We start from the raw sequence: 18049 nt of genomic DNA on the forward strand, positions 1-18049 counted from the left end.
CTACTTCAGTCATTCGGCGCACTTTTTTGTTGGTAAAAGTATATACAGAAGATCTCACGGCCCAGCTTAAAATTGTGAATGGTACATATTGTAAAGGATACCTTTAGCTAACATTGGAATCATGTGTTATGTTCGGACAATCCTTAGTTTGATCCCTATGAATTAAAATTAATCATAAATATTTGGCTGTCGTGGTCCATGTTTAACTAGTGTTTTTTTAAGTACATATTTTTCAAACATAAATATTTTCTGGTTTATTGCTGAGTAGTACTTTCAATTTTGTTTACTTATTGTAAAACATTTCTTTCTCGATTGAGAATGAAGAAAAAAATTATTTTATTCAAACACATTTCGCGCAGGCTACTTCAGTCATTCGGCACACTTTTTTGTTGGTAAAAGTATATACAGAAGATCTCACGGCCCAGCTTAAAATTGTGGATGGTACAAATTGTAAAGGATACCTTTAGCTTACATTGGAATAATGTGTCATGTTCGGACAATCCTTAGTTTGATCCCTATGAATTAAAATTTATCATAAAAATTTGGAAGGGAATGGTCGATGTTTAGCTAGAGTTTTTTTTAAGTACTTATTTTTCAAGCTTAAATATTTTCTGGTTTATTGCTGAGTAGAACCTTCATTTTCGTATGCTTATTTGAAACATTTTTTTTTTTTTTTAGTTAGAGAATGAAGGAAAAAAATATTTAATTCGAGCACATTTCTCGCAGGCTACTTCAGTCATTCGGCGCAATTTTTTGTTGGTAAAAGTATATACAGAAGATCTCACGGCCCAGCTTAAAATTGTGGATGGTACAAATTGTAAATGATACTTTTAGCTAACATTGGAATCATGTGTTATGTTCGGACAATCCTTAGGTAATTTTATTCCCATGAACTAATATATTTATATGATTTCATTTTCACGATTTTTAATTTAGTTTGACCATTATCTCTTAATTATTTTAATAAAAAAATGGTTGCGGATTTTAGTAATTATACTACGTGCTTATTAAATGATTTGCCATTGATTTTTTATTTTTTTTTTATCATTTTGCTATGATGTTTTTGGTTGCAGTAGTATTTTTCTCTGCCCATCACCCTGCGCCATCTTGTTTCCGGTGTTGGTGTTGGTATATACAATATAGAACTTTACCGAGCTTACATACCATTGCAACCGATTCCTATACCAGTTTCCTCCCCAGCTAATACGTCTGAATAAACAAACTTAAGATGAGTAAACGAAAGGCGCCTTCTAGTGATAATAATCTTAATCATGATATTACAGAATTTCTGACAGGTAAATTGTTGATTTTGTTTATTAATTTTGTAGCAAAAACTGATAGTTACCTGTATCATACAATTTTTAATAGTGATAGTTTAGGTATAGTATGTATAATAACATAATATTTTTCATTTAGAGCTTGCGAACTATGAAAGAAATGTCAACAGAAATATATACAAGTACAATGCTTATCGAAAGGCTGCAAGTTCCATTGCAACATATTCAACACGAATCAAATCTGGTGAAGAAGCCAAAAAGTTAAATGGAGTCGGTGACAAAATCGCCAAAAAAATTGATGAGTTTCTGCAGACTGGAAAGCTGCAGAAACTTGAAAAGGTAATTTCTTAATTTTAAAGTGAGAGTTTAGCACATTAGTTTGTATCACATATATTGTGCTGGATTTGAATGAATGTATGTTTTAATCTCTTAATAACTGTTATAACTGGGCCATATTTAAATCATTGTTACACTGCGTATAATAATAATAATTTTTACACCTGCCCGGTGGCAAGGAGTTTCCAACCCCCCAACTACCCTCACTCCTCCCCCCTCTGGAGCCTCCTTCGTAAGTCCTTCCCTCCTCCCAGATCCAGTGTCCTCCCCTCAAGCTCGTTCCAATCTCGCTCCGTCCTCACAAGGAATACCTGTCTTCCTCTCTCTGTCCGTCTCCGTTCCCTCTGAATCTTACACTCATGATCCCTCCTTCCTCGATACAGCCCTCTGTTCAACCTAGCTCCCAGCTTTCCCCAGCCCCCCTCCCCCCCACGAATTACCTTATTCATTCTCACCAGCCTTTCCACCTTCCTCCTTTCTTGCAGCGTGTCCCACCCCAGTTCCTTCATCATCACCGATGGTCTGTGCGTTTCCCCCGTCCTGTCTTCACCTTCCCTTCTCCTCCACATATTCATCACCCATCTCGCTGCCTTGTGCTGAACCCTCTCCAACTCCTCAATTTCCTTCTCCACATAGGAGTCCCACACCGCCGCGGCATAATCCAACACTGGCCGTACCAATGTCGCGTACGCCTTTTCCTTTACATTCCTACCTGTCCCTTTCAGTGTCCTGCTAAGCAGCCCTAACCCCATTATGCCCTTCTGCACCACCTTCTTGACCTGCTTTCCCCACCCCAAGTCGCTCTGCAGGATCACTCCCAGGTACTTATACTCCTCAGCTTCCTGGATCATCTGTCCCTTCCAGCAGTACACTTTTCCCTCCACCCTTCTCTTCCTCATGAACCTCACCACCTTTGTTTTCCCTACGTTTATACCCATTTCATTTTCTCTCGACCAGCACTCCAGTTTCTGCAAGTCCTCTGCCAGGTGCGCCCCTTCCCGCACAGTTTCATAGAGCACACAATCGTCCGCAAACAACCGCAGCTTACTCTTCAACACATCCCCATCATCATTCATCATGATCAGGAAGAGCAGGGGTCCCATGACACTGCCTTGTGGTACCCCTGACGTCACATTTCCCTCTTCTGACCATTCCTTACCCACTCTCACTCGCTGGATCCTATCCCTCAAGAAGTCCCCTGTCCAATTTACCACCCTCCTGTCCTCTATCAACCCCTTCACCTTTTCCATCACCCTTCTGTGCGGCACCCTGTCAAACGCTTTCTCAAAGTCTATAAAAATAGCGTCTACCTGCTTTCCCTCATCCACTGCCTCCACCAAGTCCTCCAGCAGCCCCGCCATCTGCGTTTCACAGGAGTAACCCCTCCGGAAGCCATGCTGCCTCTCATCCATCCAGTCCCTTTCCTCCATCCTTTCTACTATATACCTCACTACCAGCCTCTCCATCACCTTGCCTATGTTCAACGTCAAGCTGACCGGCCTATAGTTTGCCAGGTGTGCCTAATTCCCACTCCCTTTATAGATGGGCACCACCACTGCTTCTTTCCACTGCCTCGGCAGCTGTCCCTCCTCCAGTGACTGCGCATACAGTACTTGCAGGTACTTCCCGATCACCTTTCCTCCCAGCTTGAGGTGCCTGTTTCCTATCCCATCTGGCCCAACCGCCTTCCTCACATTCAGTCTCCTCAACTCCCTTAATACATCATCATTCCGTATTTCCAACCCTCTCTCTCCCCCTGACATCTCCCCTTGTGCTCCGCACCATACTCCCCCGTTTATAAAAACCGATAAGTATTGCTCCTGCAACAAACGAGTCTTTTCCAGGTCACTTACACACTCTTGCTCTTCTCTCCCCTTTAATACTGGTAGCCCCTTCTCCCCCTTTACTCTCCTAACATATCGGTACAGATCCAACCAGTTTCCCCGCCCCCCTTTCTCCATTATGTGCCGTTTATTGGTGTGTTTGGCGCAGATTTTAAATTTTAAGTTTAAATTTTCATTTTTAAAATCTTTGCATTTTTATTCTTATTTATTTTTGTCAGGCATTCTGTACACTCTTATCAAACCTTTTTTCATCCTAGTTCTCTTTCCCTGGTTTTCGGCGCACTCTAGTGGCCATGTCCTTAAGTCTCTCCCTCTCTCTCTTCTTTGGCCGCCAGAGCGCAGTATTTATTGTTCCCCCCCCCCCCCTTTTAGCAGCATGCTGGTTGCAAGTAACCTAGTGCGAGATTTGCGAGTCAAAGTTAAACTTAGTTCGACTGCGCCTCCATAGAGCGCGCGGCGCTCAACGGCTATAGAGGTTTTTACCAAGCAACAGACCTTTGTTTTACCTTGCCCAGGACGTCTTCGGCTTCGTTCGGCGCTGAGTCATGTCACCCCCCCCCCCCCCCCCCCCCTTTGGCCTTTAGGGTCCCAGCATCCTTTTTTTTAGACGATCTAGCCGCCATGATGGAATTAATTCGGGCTGACTACATCGGCGTCTATCGAGCTGCACCTCGACTAATAATTCGCGTGTAGATCTGGTTTTCTTTCCCAGTTCCTTCGCCATCTCCTTCATTTCTGCGTTTAGCCCCTCCCCTCCACACTTCTTGGCTCTTGCGTGGAGCCTCCTGCACTTTCGCTTTAATACCTTTACCTCTCGTCCATGGTAGGGCGGGTCGCCACCCTTTCCTACCCTCCTTTGGGGTACGTAGCACTCCACCATTCGCTCCAATACGCCCCTCAAAGCCTCCCACTTCCCTTCTAGTTCTGCAATCCTTTCCCACCTACAGAACTCCATTTTAAGAAATGCCTCCGCCCCAGCTCTATCCGCCCTGCTCCACTGTCGTACCACTTCCTCCCTACTTTCCTTCACCTCCCTCCATCCCATATCTATCTCCGCCACCGGGATTTTGTGGTCGTTGATGCCCTCCATCACCGTAGTGCCTACTACTACCTCCACAGGCCTCACCAGCACCACATCTAGTAGGTTCCCAGATTCCCCTTGTCCTCCACCATTCCTCATCCTGGTGTTCTCCCCCACCACCTGCTCCAGTCCACTATTTATCAGTTGTGTTGCCCATCTTTGCGCCCTCACCCCCATTTCCTCTGGTCCTTGCTCCCACACCACCCCTGGCATGTTTAGGTCCCCCGCCACTATCCCCCACCTATCCTCCCTCAACAATGACAGCCTATCCTTTACCCCTTGTATAACCGCCTCCCCTTGCCCTGGGGGTCTGTACACTGCCAGCAGCATGAAGTCTTTCCCTTTCCCTTTTATCTTCAATTCCATTATTTCCACACGTTCCCCCACCCATTCAATCTTTCCTACTAGTCCCTCATGCACACATACCATAATCCCTCCTCCTGTCCTGTTCCTGTCTCTTCTAAATATTTCGTAGTTTGCCCCTTGCAGTTCTCCATCCCCTATTTACTCTATGGCCTATGGCAATGTCCACCCCATATGCTTCCACGACACTCCAGAACTCATCCAACTTTCTATAGACACTCCTACAGTTTATCACTGCCACTCTCACCCGTTTTCTTACTTCATTCACTTCCTCTCTTCTGATCCCTCCACCACCCTCCCTCTACTCTTTCCGCCCCCTCCATTGGCAGTCCTAATCTCTCCCCTTCCCCTATCCGCTCCCTTTCCTTCCCCTCTCTTTCCTTCCCCTCATTTATCCGTTTCCCGAATGGTCCTCCCCCCTCCTACCACCGCCCTACGCAATTTTACGACCTCCACCTCCAGGTACCTGGCTAGCTTTCCTTGCCCTCTCTGACTAAGATGGATGCCATCCTCGCTGACATCTCCCTCCCCTAGGTGGGTTCCCACGTTCACATATCTTGCTCCCATCTTGTCACAAACTCCCTTCATCTCCCTGTTGGTTTGCTCTATCCGTCCTGCCGGGACTCCTTTCCTTGGGAGAACCCCATGCACTTCCAGGTCCATCTCCTGGCCCCATTTTCTTCTTATTTCCCTCACAAGGTTTTCCAATCCCTCCTTCACATGCTCTACTCCATCCTCATAAATTACATCATTATTTCCGCCCTGTATTATCACTGACCTCACATTTCCTTCCCTCCTCATGCTCCTTACTACTTCTGTCAAGTCCCTCAATCTCTTTCCGCCCCTGAATGTTTTGTACACCTCCTCCCCATGCCCCCTAACCCTAACCCCCTTCATCATTGAGTCCCCAATCATGAAAATTTTCTTCCGCTCTCCTTTTTCCTCCTCTACTCCTGCAATCTCGCTTCTCCCCAACAATTTCTTCCTCCTCACTACGTCCACCTCTTCCCCCCTTTTCCTCTCCATCTCCACTGTAACAAATCCTTTCCCGCCCTCTTCCAGCCCCTCAGCAGGATTCCCACCTGCTTCCAGGCCCCCATTTCTCACCACATCAGCCCAGTGGTCTCCTCTCACCCATTTGTCTTTCCCACCAGTATATCTACCCACCACTCCCTCCTCCCTGTCCCTCATCAACACTTCTGGTTTCCCATCATTTGTTCCCTGCCACACCCTCTTCCTGTCCCAGGTCCTGTACCCCCCCTGTGTTTTTCTCTGCTCCTCAAGGGACCTCAGTTTTTCCTCTAGCTCCCAACGCCGGTCTCTTTCCCTGTCTCTATCTCTTTCCGCATTTAGTCTTTTCAATTTTCCTTCTTCTACCTCCTCCTTCAAGTTCCTTACTTCCGCCCTCAGCGAATTTACCAGTTGGCCTAGCTGGCCCAATTCCTTCTCACACTTTTCCCAACTTGTCCTCATCGAGTCCACTTCCCTCCTGTTTTCATTTACAAGTCCCTCCATTTTCCTCTCCCTCCCAGCTAGGTCCCTTTCCAATTTCCTTTTCCATCTGTCACACTCTTGACAAAATGTATCTCCTCCTCCTTCCACAATCCTTCCATTTAGCATTTCCATTATCCACTCCTGCATCTCCCTTCACCCAGGCCTATCTGCTCCTCCTAACCTCACTATCTCCTGTCTCTGAATAGGATCCCCTTTTTCCTCCGTCCCCCACAATCCCGTGCACATGTCTTCCCCCTTTTCAACCAACATTCCCCTGTCGGCTTTCTCCTTCTCCCCATTGCATTTGTCACACCACCACAGTATGTCCACCAGGCTCTCCAGACCTGCCATAACCTCGCCGCTCTTTCCGTGAAACCACCCGTGGCACCCATCACACTGCACTCCCTCATCCCCCTTTTTCCACACCTTTTTACAACCATTACATCTAACCTTACCTCCCATCCTTAATAACAACCACCTAGCCACGTGTCCTTGCCACCGAGCTTCGCTCCGAATTTCAAGTTCTCCCTATCCAAACCGCCCTTTCCGCAACTTGTGTTGACTTTAGAAAAATCACCGCACTCAGTTTAAAACTCCATCACACGCCTCTACAGAAAATTTTAACTATAAACGTCCTAATTAACACAGCCGAAAACACCACACATCCAACTGCGCCGCCATGTTCAGAGACATGTTCTCTATCACTAATAGGGTTTACAATTAAATAAATGTGTTTTTTTTCTCAGTAATTTAACATAGCCTATTGTTAATTTAGCATCCATGGGTGAACACAAGGAACTGCTCCTAGCTTATCATTTACAAGTGGATAAAAAAATATCTCTTGAGCAGTGTATAATGATGAATTAAAACTTCTTTTAAATTATGAGTTATACTCTGATATGATTTAGGGAAAATAATTAATACACACTTAATGGAAAACTGTAATTATTTCAGTTACAACAATAACAACAACAAGATAGCTGAGAACTAAGGAACACACAGGTGGGTACAAAGGAGGGCGTGATCGTGGGTGGAAGCTCCAGAAGGTATGGAGGCAAATGGAAAGAGGAAGGCACACTTCCCTTGTGAGGATAGGGAGGGAGTGAAATGGGCTGGAGGAAGGAATGCTTAGGGTAAAAGATGCAAGGGATCTTAGAGAGGGCAGAGAGAAAGGGAAGGACTCCTTGCCACTTGGTGTAAGACCATTTGCTTGTGTAAATCAATCATAATCAAAAACTACATATACAAGAATAATATATTAAAACTTTTAAACGTGTTCACGTAACAGTAATTAACACTAATTCTAATAATAAAAAACATTAATAAACACAAATATTTTTTGAGGTCACTGTACATACCTATAATCTACACAAATTAATTATACCAGAAAGGTGTACACATCGTTTGCCCTACAGGCGTTTGCCCTAAACGTAGGGCAAATGCCTGTAGGGCAAACGACTTTAGGGCAAATGCCGTTTAGTGCAAACGACTGTAGGGCAAACGCCGGCAGGGCAAACGACTGTCGAAAAACTTATTTTAGGGCAAATGCCTTTAGGGAAAATGCCGGAGCTTGGTCCGAATGGGATTATCAAACATTTTGTGCAAACGCCTTTAGGGCAAATGCCTGTAGGGCAAACGCCTGTAGGGCAAATGCCTTTAGGGCAAACGCCTGTAGGGCAAATGACTTTAGGGTAAACGAAGTTTAGGTTATTTTGGGAAATGTAGGTTTTTTCAATTATGTATCGATTCAAACAGTGTTCTTGTAGTTTATATTTCCTCTGCAGGGGGCAGTACCTAAATAAATGTTTTCCCTCTAAATGCAAAGATTACAAAACCGTCGCTAGATGGCACTTATGTAAGCCTATATCGAGGTTTGGTGGGAATTCATGTGGTATGAACTTCCTAGATTTACCAACAGATGGTTCCCTGCGCTAAGTTCAATGTTATCGAATATTTTTTCTGTAAAATATTTCGGAACATTAGGTGATGTAAGGTCTTCGACCAAAAAAAAATCGTATAATAAAAAAACAGTATTGGCGATTTAACAAAAATATCGCTGGAAAAAGGTTCAACTTTTTTTCCGGGGCTTTTCTTATTTCAATTTCAGCTGTCAGACGCGTATTACGCTATGATTACTTAAAATATTACGGTCATATAGGTAAATAATGCGAATACTAGCTGTTAATTAGCATAATAGTACTAATGCGGTTAAACTCCCACATATTGTTCATACTATTTTATTCTGGAATGTATACACAACATACAGCTGACGTACACAATGAAGAAGTACCTATTCCAGTTCGTTTTGTTCTGGGTTTTCCATAATTTGCATTTAGTTTGTAATGTTTGTGTTAGATCATTTTGACGTTCAGTTATAAGAGTTGGCCGAAAATAGTCATTGGTTGGCATGATTCTTAAAATAAGCTATATCCGTAATATAATATATATTTAAAAATATCCATAATATTTCCCATATTTCCATAGTGGATTCCACTTATATTCCCAAAATAAAATAATGAAGATACCTAATGGTATTTCTCAATAATAATAATGTGACTTTAGCCCACCACACACAGAACGACTTTCCTTGCAGGATTGTATGCATATTTTTTGTTCCACAATATTCCTTCCTTCTTCCAAAGTGACTTGCAGTGACGCGATGTAATGTTCACACTTACTTAATAGTTCATTTTCAGGAAGATCACACCCTTGTACATCAGTAACTTGCCCTGCTGAGGATCCATAGTCAACATTTGGTTTAGTCGATTGGAGTTCACGCCGTTTTAGTTTCAACCGACTATCTTCTTGGTAAGCCAGTTTACGCCGAGTTGTGCCGTGTCGAATCTTTTTACGAATGACTTTCTTGTGTATTGAACCAGGGCTCCTACCTGACATTTTTTTGAAAGGACTCTTCTCACAAGCTAAACCTTTCTTGAATCTTGTCCTGCCATGTAACATTTACGCTGAAAAGAGCCTCGCTGTGTCTATGTGTAGATAATTTATTATTTTGCATCCATTAAATTTGGCAACGAGGCTCGTATAGAATTCTGCCGAATTACTGTTTTTGTTTTCTTTGAGATATCTGTCACAAAAAAAAATGTCTTATTAAAAAAATTAAAAACCTTTCGTTTGAACAAGATTGTTTTAGATATGAAGCGTCTGTGTGCATAATAGTGTGAAATCATATATCCCATAATTATAAATGAAAAATCCCCGATGGAAGCCAGTCGGAAAGGTAGATTTCGCCGTGCGGCCTACCAATATAAAAATATACTTTCTGAAAAATTCCATAAGTTTCAATAACTATGTAAAATCTTATGAATATTTCTAGAATATCCAATGTAACAATAAGTTGCAAATTAATTGTTGGCTCAACAATATGTATGGGATATAAATCCAATCCAACAATACATAGACATTCATATTTACCTCAATTAGAAATTCTGAAATTCATAGGACCTAGATCGGAGAAAATATCGTGACATTTTCTGTAAGTCGCTCTGCGAAATCTACCTAAAAACGATCTCAGGAAAAAAAAATTATAGTCACGTACAAACTTAATTTGTGGAGATGAACTGCGCGTGCACAACTAATACTATTTTTGATACATGATTGTTATGCTAACAGTTTTTGTTATGGTTTGCTGTCCTGTAAGCCCGCCCCACACGACGTCCAATTTCTGCTTTATATTCTATTATACCCATGGGTATAAAAGTGGGTATATAAATTTCATTAGCAGAAGTGAAGAAAGAATTCATTACTCTATACACACGATACCCAGAGTTCTAACAGAGAAAACAGCCAACATATTTGCCGACCAAGGCAAGCAAGTCGGGTTGGATAAACCTATTGCGTACATTTAACCAAATAATGAATATATATATATATATATATATATATATCGTGCCCACTGTTAAAGTCGTAAGACTGTTTGTGGGCATGTGACAAATATGTAATTAACTAAATATAACGGTTTATTTTGAAAATTATGTAATTCGGTGAATTATTTTTTAAAATGTTATTTTCTAATCTTCACTTGCAAAAAATATAGAGAAGTTGATTCAGTGTTTAAAAACAAGATCGAAGCAATTTTGAAACTAAATTGTTTTGAAAATATATTAACTAAAATTTCACTATTTTTGCTGATTCATTAGCATCTGAAACAGAGTTATATTTAATGATCTTTCTTTGTGTATTATACTTTTACGTAATTCATTATTGTACATTCCACGACATATCAAAATCGTTCCTAGTTTACACTCATATCTATGACATTCATTAAAATATTGTTGCAATATGAATGATATGATTAAATGCATTTTGAAAAGTTATACATTTCATTGGCTGTCACACATAAAATCAGTCTTTTATTATAGTTCACTTGTTCCCATAAAACTTATTAGGGGTTAAGCTATAGATGGGCTGGGCTAATTAGCAAAATATGCACACTCTCGATGGAAGTATTTTCACCGCATTCTACAAACATATTAATTAATCGACAGATTCAGTTGGACACATGGTATATAAAAATTGAAAATAGGCATGAAGGTCTCGGAGGCTATTTTAAACACTGAATTTTTTTTTATAAATGCATGTGTATAATCTTCTGCCTTAAATTATTTTAGGGTCATCGTTTTTAACACGACTTTAAGTGAAAATTCCAGCAGGCAAGGATAATAAAATTTTGTAAGCTCCTTTTGTCAACGCTTGTTTTTATATATAGCAGCAATATTAAATTAAGTTAATTTGTTCGCTAGTTAACCCCCCCCCCCCCCCCCCCCCCTCTATCTTGGAAAATATCACATCATCAACCTCTCTGTTAAAAAATGATTTAAAAAATACAATCCAGTCACTGAGATTGGCGCACCATCTGTTGTAAGGTTCAATTACCAGCTGCATTCTTAGACTTCAACGTTGGGAAAGCAAACCGTATTTGCTGCCATCTAATTTGTGAATTTTGTACTTTGTACTCATTTGGAGAATGGTTCCAACATTTGTCAACAGGGGCGACACACGTAAGGACATCTATCTTCGAAAAGATTCGTAGGGCAAACACCTGTAGGGCAAACGCCGGCAAGCATTCATTTTCGGATTATTGAAAATTCGCAAACTTTTAGGGCAAATGACTGTCGAAAAACTTCTTTTAGGGCAAACGCCTTTAGGTCAAACGCCTGTAGGGCAAACGCCTGTAGGGCAAACGACTGTAGGGCAAACGACTTTAGGAAAAACGCCTGTAGGGCAAACGCTTTTAGGGCAAATGCCTGTTTGGAATGAGGAATGCGAGAATATGCTTCGAAAATGTGTTTAGGGCAAACGCCTGTAGGGCAAACGATGCACTCCCCCAGAAAGTATAATCCAATTCTGTGTGTGTGTGTGAGTAAGACCATTTCAGCTAACTGCATCATTTGAACTGATGCTGAAAAAACTGTAGGATAAGTAATTTTCAAGATGTTAACATTTTTAGACACAAGAAAATACATGCATAATTTTAAAAATAAAAATAGCCAATTTGTAACATTTATAATGCTCCTCAAAAAATATATATTTATAGATAATTTGTTAAAAATGTAAAAAAAAAAAATGTTAATCATTTGTAAACAAAAATTCAAATGCAATATATAGTCGGACTTGAATAATCAGAAGGTTTTTATTTTGAAATTCTGGATAGTTTGAACCTTTCTGTCGGACCCTTGACATTCTTATATACATATTGTAAAAACGTTGTGTGTAATTCAATTTTTATTCAGATAAATAAAAGTAAAATCAAATTTAGTTTTGTACTAAAACTACAAATATGTTCGGCACAATAGCAAGACACTCAATAAGGAGCAGAGAAGATTTGTAATTTATGTTAGTGGGCTTGATTGTTAAATTAGAGGAGTATGTACTGTACAAACTATGTGAGACTCTGAGACTGATCAGCATTATTCTGTTTATGTATTGCCTTGTCAGCTTGCCACTGCTGGGCACCTTCTGATGTGTCGGCTAGGATGACTGTATCAAAGGCTTCGGCTTCATTCCTGTTCCAATTTCCCCCCTCCCCCACGGCACCTTCAACACTTCCGTTCCGCTCTTCTGTCTATCTTTATCAACAGACAGAGTATACAGCAAAGTATACATATTGCGATTGTTTGTGAAACTGTGCGTTTGAGGTCTGTATTTTAAGTTACAGTGTGCTTCATATGTAGTGTAGTGTAATTATTAGTGACAATGTACTTATTTGTCCAAACTAACTTGGGTTACGTGCAAACCTTAACTTTAGCTGAAAAGGCAGCAGCCATTTGTGAGGTGGAGAAAGGCTTGAAAAATGTCCGAGATTGCGAAAGACCTTGTGATGCTCCCAATCACTTTGTCCACATATATTAAAAATAAAGATAAAATCTTGAGCAGTTTAGCTAACAGTGATAAAGGTAGGAAAAGGGCTAAGGGACCGGAAAACCCTGACGTGGGCGAGTGTGTTTTAAAATGGTTGAAGCAAGCACGAGATAAAAAGATTCCTCTGAGTGGACCTCTTACCATGGATAAAGCTGAAGAATTCGCTGTTAGATTAGGAAAAGACAATTTTTAGGGTAGCACCTGGTGGCTTTATGGGTTTAAAAAGACCACAATATATCTTTTAAAACTGCAAAACATGATTTGGTTGAGTTGATTCAAGACCGAAATGCAAAATATATTATTAATGTGGACGAGAGGGCTTGTTTTACAAATGCACTCCAGACAAAACACTGACATTCAAAAATGAAAGGTGCAACGGAGAGAAACAGTATCGCACTCTTGGTTGGGGGAAATATGGGTGGCTCCGAAAAGCTCTTAATGAGCGGGAAGTCATAAAATCAAAGATGTTTTAAAAAATGTTAAAACAAAGCCTTTAGAGTACGCTGCCAACAAAAAAAGCTCAGATGACAGGTGATCTCTTTAAAAAATGGCTGTTGAAACTGGACAAAAAATATTGGAAAGAAAAATGCACAATTTTATTGTTTATTGACAATTGCACGTCCACGTCCCACAGCAACATTCCGTTGTTTGAAAATGTTAGTTTTTTATTTTTTCCTTTTAATATGACTTCCAATGTGCAACCAATGGATCAAGGAGTCATAAATCATTTCAAACACTTTTAGTCCAGAACCTTCTGTCATGTGTTTTCTTGACAGAAATCACGAAGTGAAATTTAACCTCCTTCAAAGCTGCTGCCTCCCGGTCTTCAAATGAAGAAGAAACACTCAAAAATGACAAGAAACTAGTGCCTTCAATCATTGAAGCCATGATAGACCACATCAAAGAATTGAGGTGTTTTTTTGAAGGACAAGAAAATATGAGTGACTCTATTTTTCAATCTCTGAATAAACTTAAAGAATTTTGTTTGAATGCAAAAATTAGATCTAAAAAAAACAACAAAAATTTTCAACTTTTTCCAAAAGCTTTGAATGTTTTTCTGTTATACAGTACTGTTACATTGTTCGTTTAGACTTCTCTTGGAATTAAAATCCATGTTACTGTACAACACTGTATGAATGTAACTTTATACTATACATATTACACACACACACACACACACACACACACACACACACACACACACACACACACACACACACACACACACACACACACACACACACACACACACACACACACACACACACACACACACACACACACACACACACACACACACACACACACACACACACACACACACACACACACACACACACACACACACACACACACACACACACACACACACACACACACACACACACACACACACACACACACACACACACACACACACACACACACACACACACACACACACACACACACACACACACACACACACACACACACACACAGATATATATATTAAAAACTTATTATTGGCTTAAGAACCAGTTGATTGAATGACAACAATTGCACCCTCTTTTAGGTGTAAATAAACATTTTATCATTTTTAGGTAGGGCTGATTTTTTTTGCTTGTCTAATTTAAAAATGTTTGATAATTTGTATTTTTCAAGTGGTCCCATCAGCTTTGAATTATTCAAGTCCGACTGTAACACTGTATATTCCCTCATTTCAGGAATAAATCTCAGCTGTTTTATTATTCAAGAGTCTAGGAAAGTAAAGTTTTCTGTACATCTGTGAATGGAAGAATATTCAGAACCTAGTTTGGGTTAATAAAGTTTTAAATTTTTTTGTTAAATGTTCTTTACACAAATAATATACGTAAATGATTACTAAAGCCATAATGTCATATTTATGTGTCAACATTGTTGTATTTCCAGATCAGGGAAGATGACACTTCGAAAGCCATCAATTTGCTGACACGTGTGTCTGGAATAGGACCGGCTAAAGCAAAGGAGTTGGTCGATTCAGGCATTAAATCTATTGAAGATCTTGAAAAGCATAAGGATAAACTTAATCATCATCAGTTGATTGGTTTGAAGTGAGTTTGATCTCTTTATAGCTATTTACATTCACGATTAAGACGTTTGTGTAGCTGACGCTAACATATTTTTTCAGTTAGTATAGCTGCACGTAAGCAACTTGTATACTGCAGAGTAACTGCTTCTGGGAAACAAGGGAAATACTAATAATTAAAGTGAAAGGTTGGTTAGGTTAGGTTAGCTACATCAATATTACTTAAAAAATGTTTTACTAATACACAAACCCACACACATGCTTGAACATAAATTGAATATGTGTTTTTGTACCAGCTTAAATTTTTATTTTTTAGTTATTATTAGACTTACTTCCCAGACTCTGTGAATCTAGAAATATTCATTGTTATCGAAGGGGCAACAGTCTTTGAGTGGCCAGATAACCTGTCTCCCACCGAGGCAGCTCTGGGTTCGGTTGCCAGCGGGATCAAACCTTGATATTTTGCAATTGGGGAAATGTGGTTGACATTGCTGTGAGTTGGTTTGTATTCTCACTGTACTCCATTTCCCCCCAAAGTCAGCAACTCTCATCTCAATATCACCCTTCATTGTCTCAAACAACTTTAAAGTTGAGAAACTTTAAGTGTTAATTTATTCGTTATTTCATTCTTTTTCCTAAGCTTGTCTGTGCTGGAGGAAGATTTAAGTTAAAATGCGTAGATACTCACATTTTACTAGTTAGTGCAATCTTGTCGTGGACAAAGGGCAAAGTAAATGCGTTGTAGACTGTCGCAGGGCCATTGCAAGTAGACCTGAGGCCAGGCAAAAAAAAAACCTTTCTAAATAATCAATTACTGTCAATTTTAATGCACTGCCAACTTGATAAAAACAAGTTTGTTTACAATAGATTAAATTAATACGTGCTGTCTAAAAATATGAAACAAAGACCTATTGGTTTTATTATGAGAAGGGGGTGTTTCCTGAGGCGAGAGCATTAAAAGGCAGGAGAACTTGGAATAACTGCTACCCTGGTGATGGCTACTGCAAAGTTGACCGAAATGTCGGCTACAACACAGATGCCAAGCAACTCCAGACAATGGCTTAGAGCAACTTACGGTGTCATGTTGCTGATTCGGCAATACGTATTGGACCGGAGGGATGTGTTGAGTGAGCAGAGGCGTCCCCAGGTTAAGCTGTGCCGCTTGGTCCACGTAATGTGGCTAATTGCTGAATGTGAGTAGGGGTCTGTGAGTATTAAAAAAAATAATCCATAAACATGAATAATTTTATATTCTATATTCTATATTCGTGAATAATATGATATTTAATTCACTATTACAAATCAAATATTTTTTTTAAAATTATTTATTTTCAATACTTTTAAATTTAATGGGAAAAAATGTAATATTTACAAGATTTATTGAAAAATTTATATTTGTTTTCTGCAACATTTTACATATACATTGTTTTTTATGTAACAAATCTGTGATTATGATTTAAAATTTCTAATAATACTCTATATTTATGTAGCCTATGTTATCAGTTAGATCAACAAAACATATTACGGATTCAAGACAAGCATTGCCCTTTTTTTTTGTTCTTTTTACACCTGTCTATTTCTCTCTTTTTCATTTTAATGGATTAACCCAAGAAAATTCACTGACTTAGGGCCACACCAACTCTATTGCCCACGTGCAAAAATCTGTGTTTAACCCCTCTGGTGATTAAATTCAGATTGCCCAGGTGGTATGCGAGTTATCTGATCTCTCGACCACAGTGGGCTCTTTTAGTTGCATATAGTGCCTAGATTAGGCCTAATATCTAGGCAGTTTTGTAACGTTCTTACTTGGTCAGACAGGTGGGGTTCGGAATGGGTTGTGTGCTAGTGCCAACCATGTTCCTGCTGTGTTTAGCTGAGGATGTGTATTTTTATTTCCCACCTTCTTTCATACTGTGAGCTAATTAAACAGAGGTGAAAACTACTCTGGTGAACATTTCAGTAAGCTGCTGTTACAATCCAAAATCAATTCTGTAATAACTTAATAATTTTATAATCTTTTCTGCTTTTTTAAAAAAAACATTTATAGCATACTATTACTTTGAATGATTTCAGATGGTATTCAAATTTGTCTAAACCACCACATGAATATTATAAATTTTAAATTTCATTAAATGTGTAGTACCATGGATGTTTCCAACACTTTTACAGATGTCTGTATATTTTAAGTGGTTCTATCAGTGTTAAAAAAGGAATTAAAACCATTCACATGAAAATGTGTATTGAGAGCTTATTTGTATAGTTTATTAATTTTTTTATTTGGGTAAAAAGTGTTTTTGTGTGTGTTTGAAACATTGTCGCTAAAGGTTCATTATGTTTTTAGTGTCAACAAGTTTATAACTCCATTACTTAATAAGGATATTTAGAAGGTAGAAACTACATGAAAAGTAAAATTCTGATTATTATTTGTATATGGAAGAAAGTTATGTTATACTAGCTTGTGTCCATAGCATGGACACATTCAGTTGTCTTTAGCATTGATTTTTTCAGCCATGCTAAATACAGAATCCATGCTATGAACCAATTATTTTTCATTTCATCTAGTTCTCACCTGTGTTATATTATTTTTCAAGTATGGAATTGATTGAACAAAGAGGGATTTAAACTATGAAGAAAAGTTGAAACGAAAGAGAGGCTTGAAAGTAGTATTGAAAAAAACTAAATTTTTTGATGGTATTTTGTAACATAATTTGATTTATATGCCAAAAATTTTTTTTTTTCTATACCTTTACAGTGTCTGCCATAGTCTTTTATGATTTTCACACACTTGGTTTTTAAGCTGCATAAAATCTAAGGTTTCACAATGTTACCAAAGAATTAATTACTAACAGTTTTTAATACACTGGCCTATTTTATATTTTTTAATTGGTCTGAAAACTTTGTAATGTTATCCCAAACTAATTTTTTCCTTTTTCCCTCAGGTACCTAACAGATTTCGAACTGAGAATCCCAAGAGATGAAATAGAAAAAATTGAAAAGATAATAAAAGAAGAAGTCAAGGCATTAGATCCAGATTATTTAGTTACAATTTGTGGAAGTTACAGGTATGTTATTTGATGAATTTAACTCTGTAGTGTGGTTAATTTTCAAGGCCATATTATTAAATTAACAACTGGCTTGGATGTAAAATACATTTAGGGACATGTTAAATTAAATGGTTAGGTTTTCAGGCTAATGAAACTTCCACGGGTTAAAATAATTTATAAGGGATTTA

At 39.1% G+C, this 18049-nt stretch overlaps 1 protein-coding gene across 4 annotated transcripts in view; it reads left to right on the plus strand.

The window, feature by feature from the left end:
• LOC134543351 (DNA polymerase beta-like) overlaps nt 1–18049 on the plus strand; it is a 60643-nt gene that overhangs the window by 31125 nt on the left and 11469 nt on the right. The window contains exons 1-4 of one of the 4 annotated variants that reach the window (XM_063388325.1): nt 1110–1295; nt 1417–1616; nt 14682–14842; nt 17757–17879. In XM_063388325.1, the coding sequence (XP_063244395.1) occupies nt 1229–1295; nt 1417–1616; nt 14682–14842; nt 17757–17879 (551 nt within the window). In that variant the 5' untranslated portion in view covers nt 1110–1228. Of the gene's footprint in view, nt 1–1109; nt 1296–1416; nt 1617–9091; nt 9204–14681; nt 14843–17756; nt 17880–18049 lie in introns of those variants that run through there. The other 3 variants (XM_063388326.1, XR_010076922.1, XM_063388327.1) reach the window with 3 other exon arrangements.

This window comes from Bacillus rossius (assembly GCF_032445375.1).
Source record: "Bacillus rossius redtenbacheri isolate Brsri chromosome 9 unlocalized genomic scaffold, Brsri_v3 Brsri_v3_scf9_2, whole genome shotgun sequence".
Classification (NCBI taxonomy): Eukaryota; Metazoa; Arthropoda; class Insecta; order Phasmatodea; family Bacillidae; genus Bacillus; species Bacillus rossius.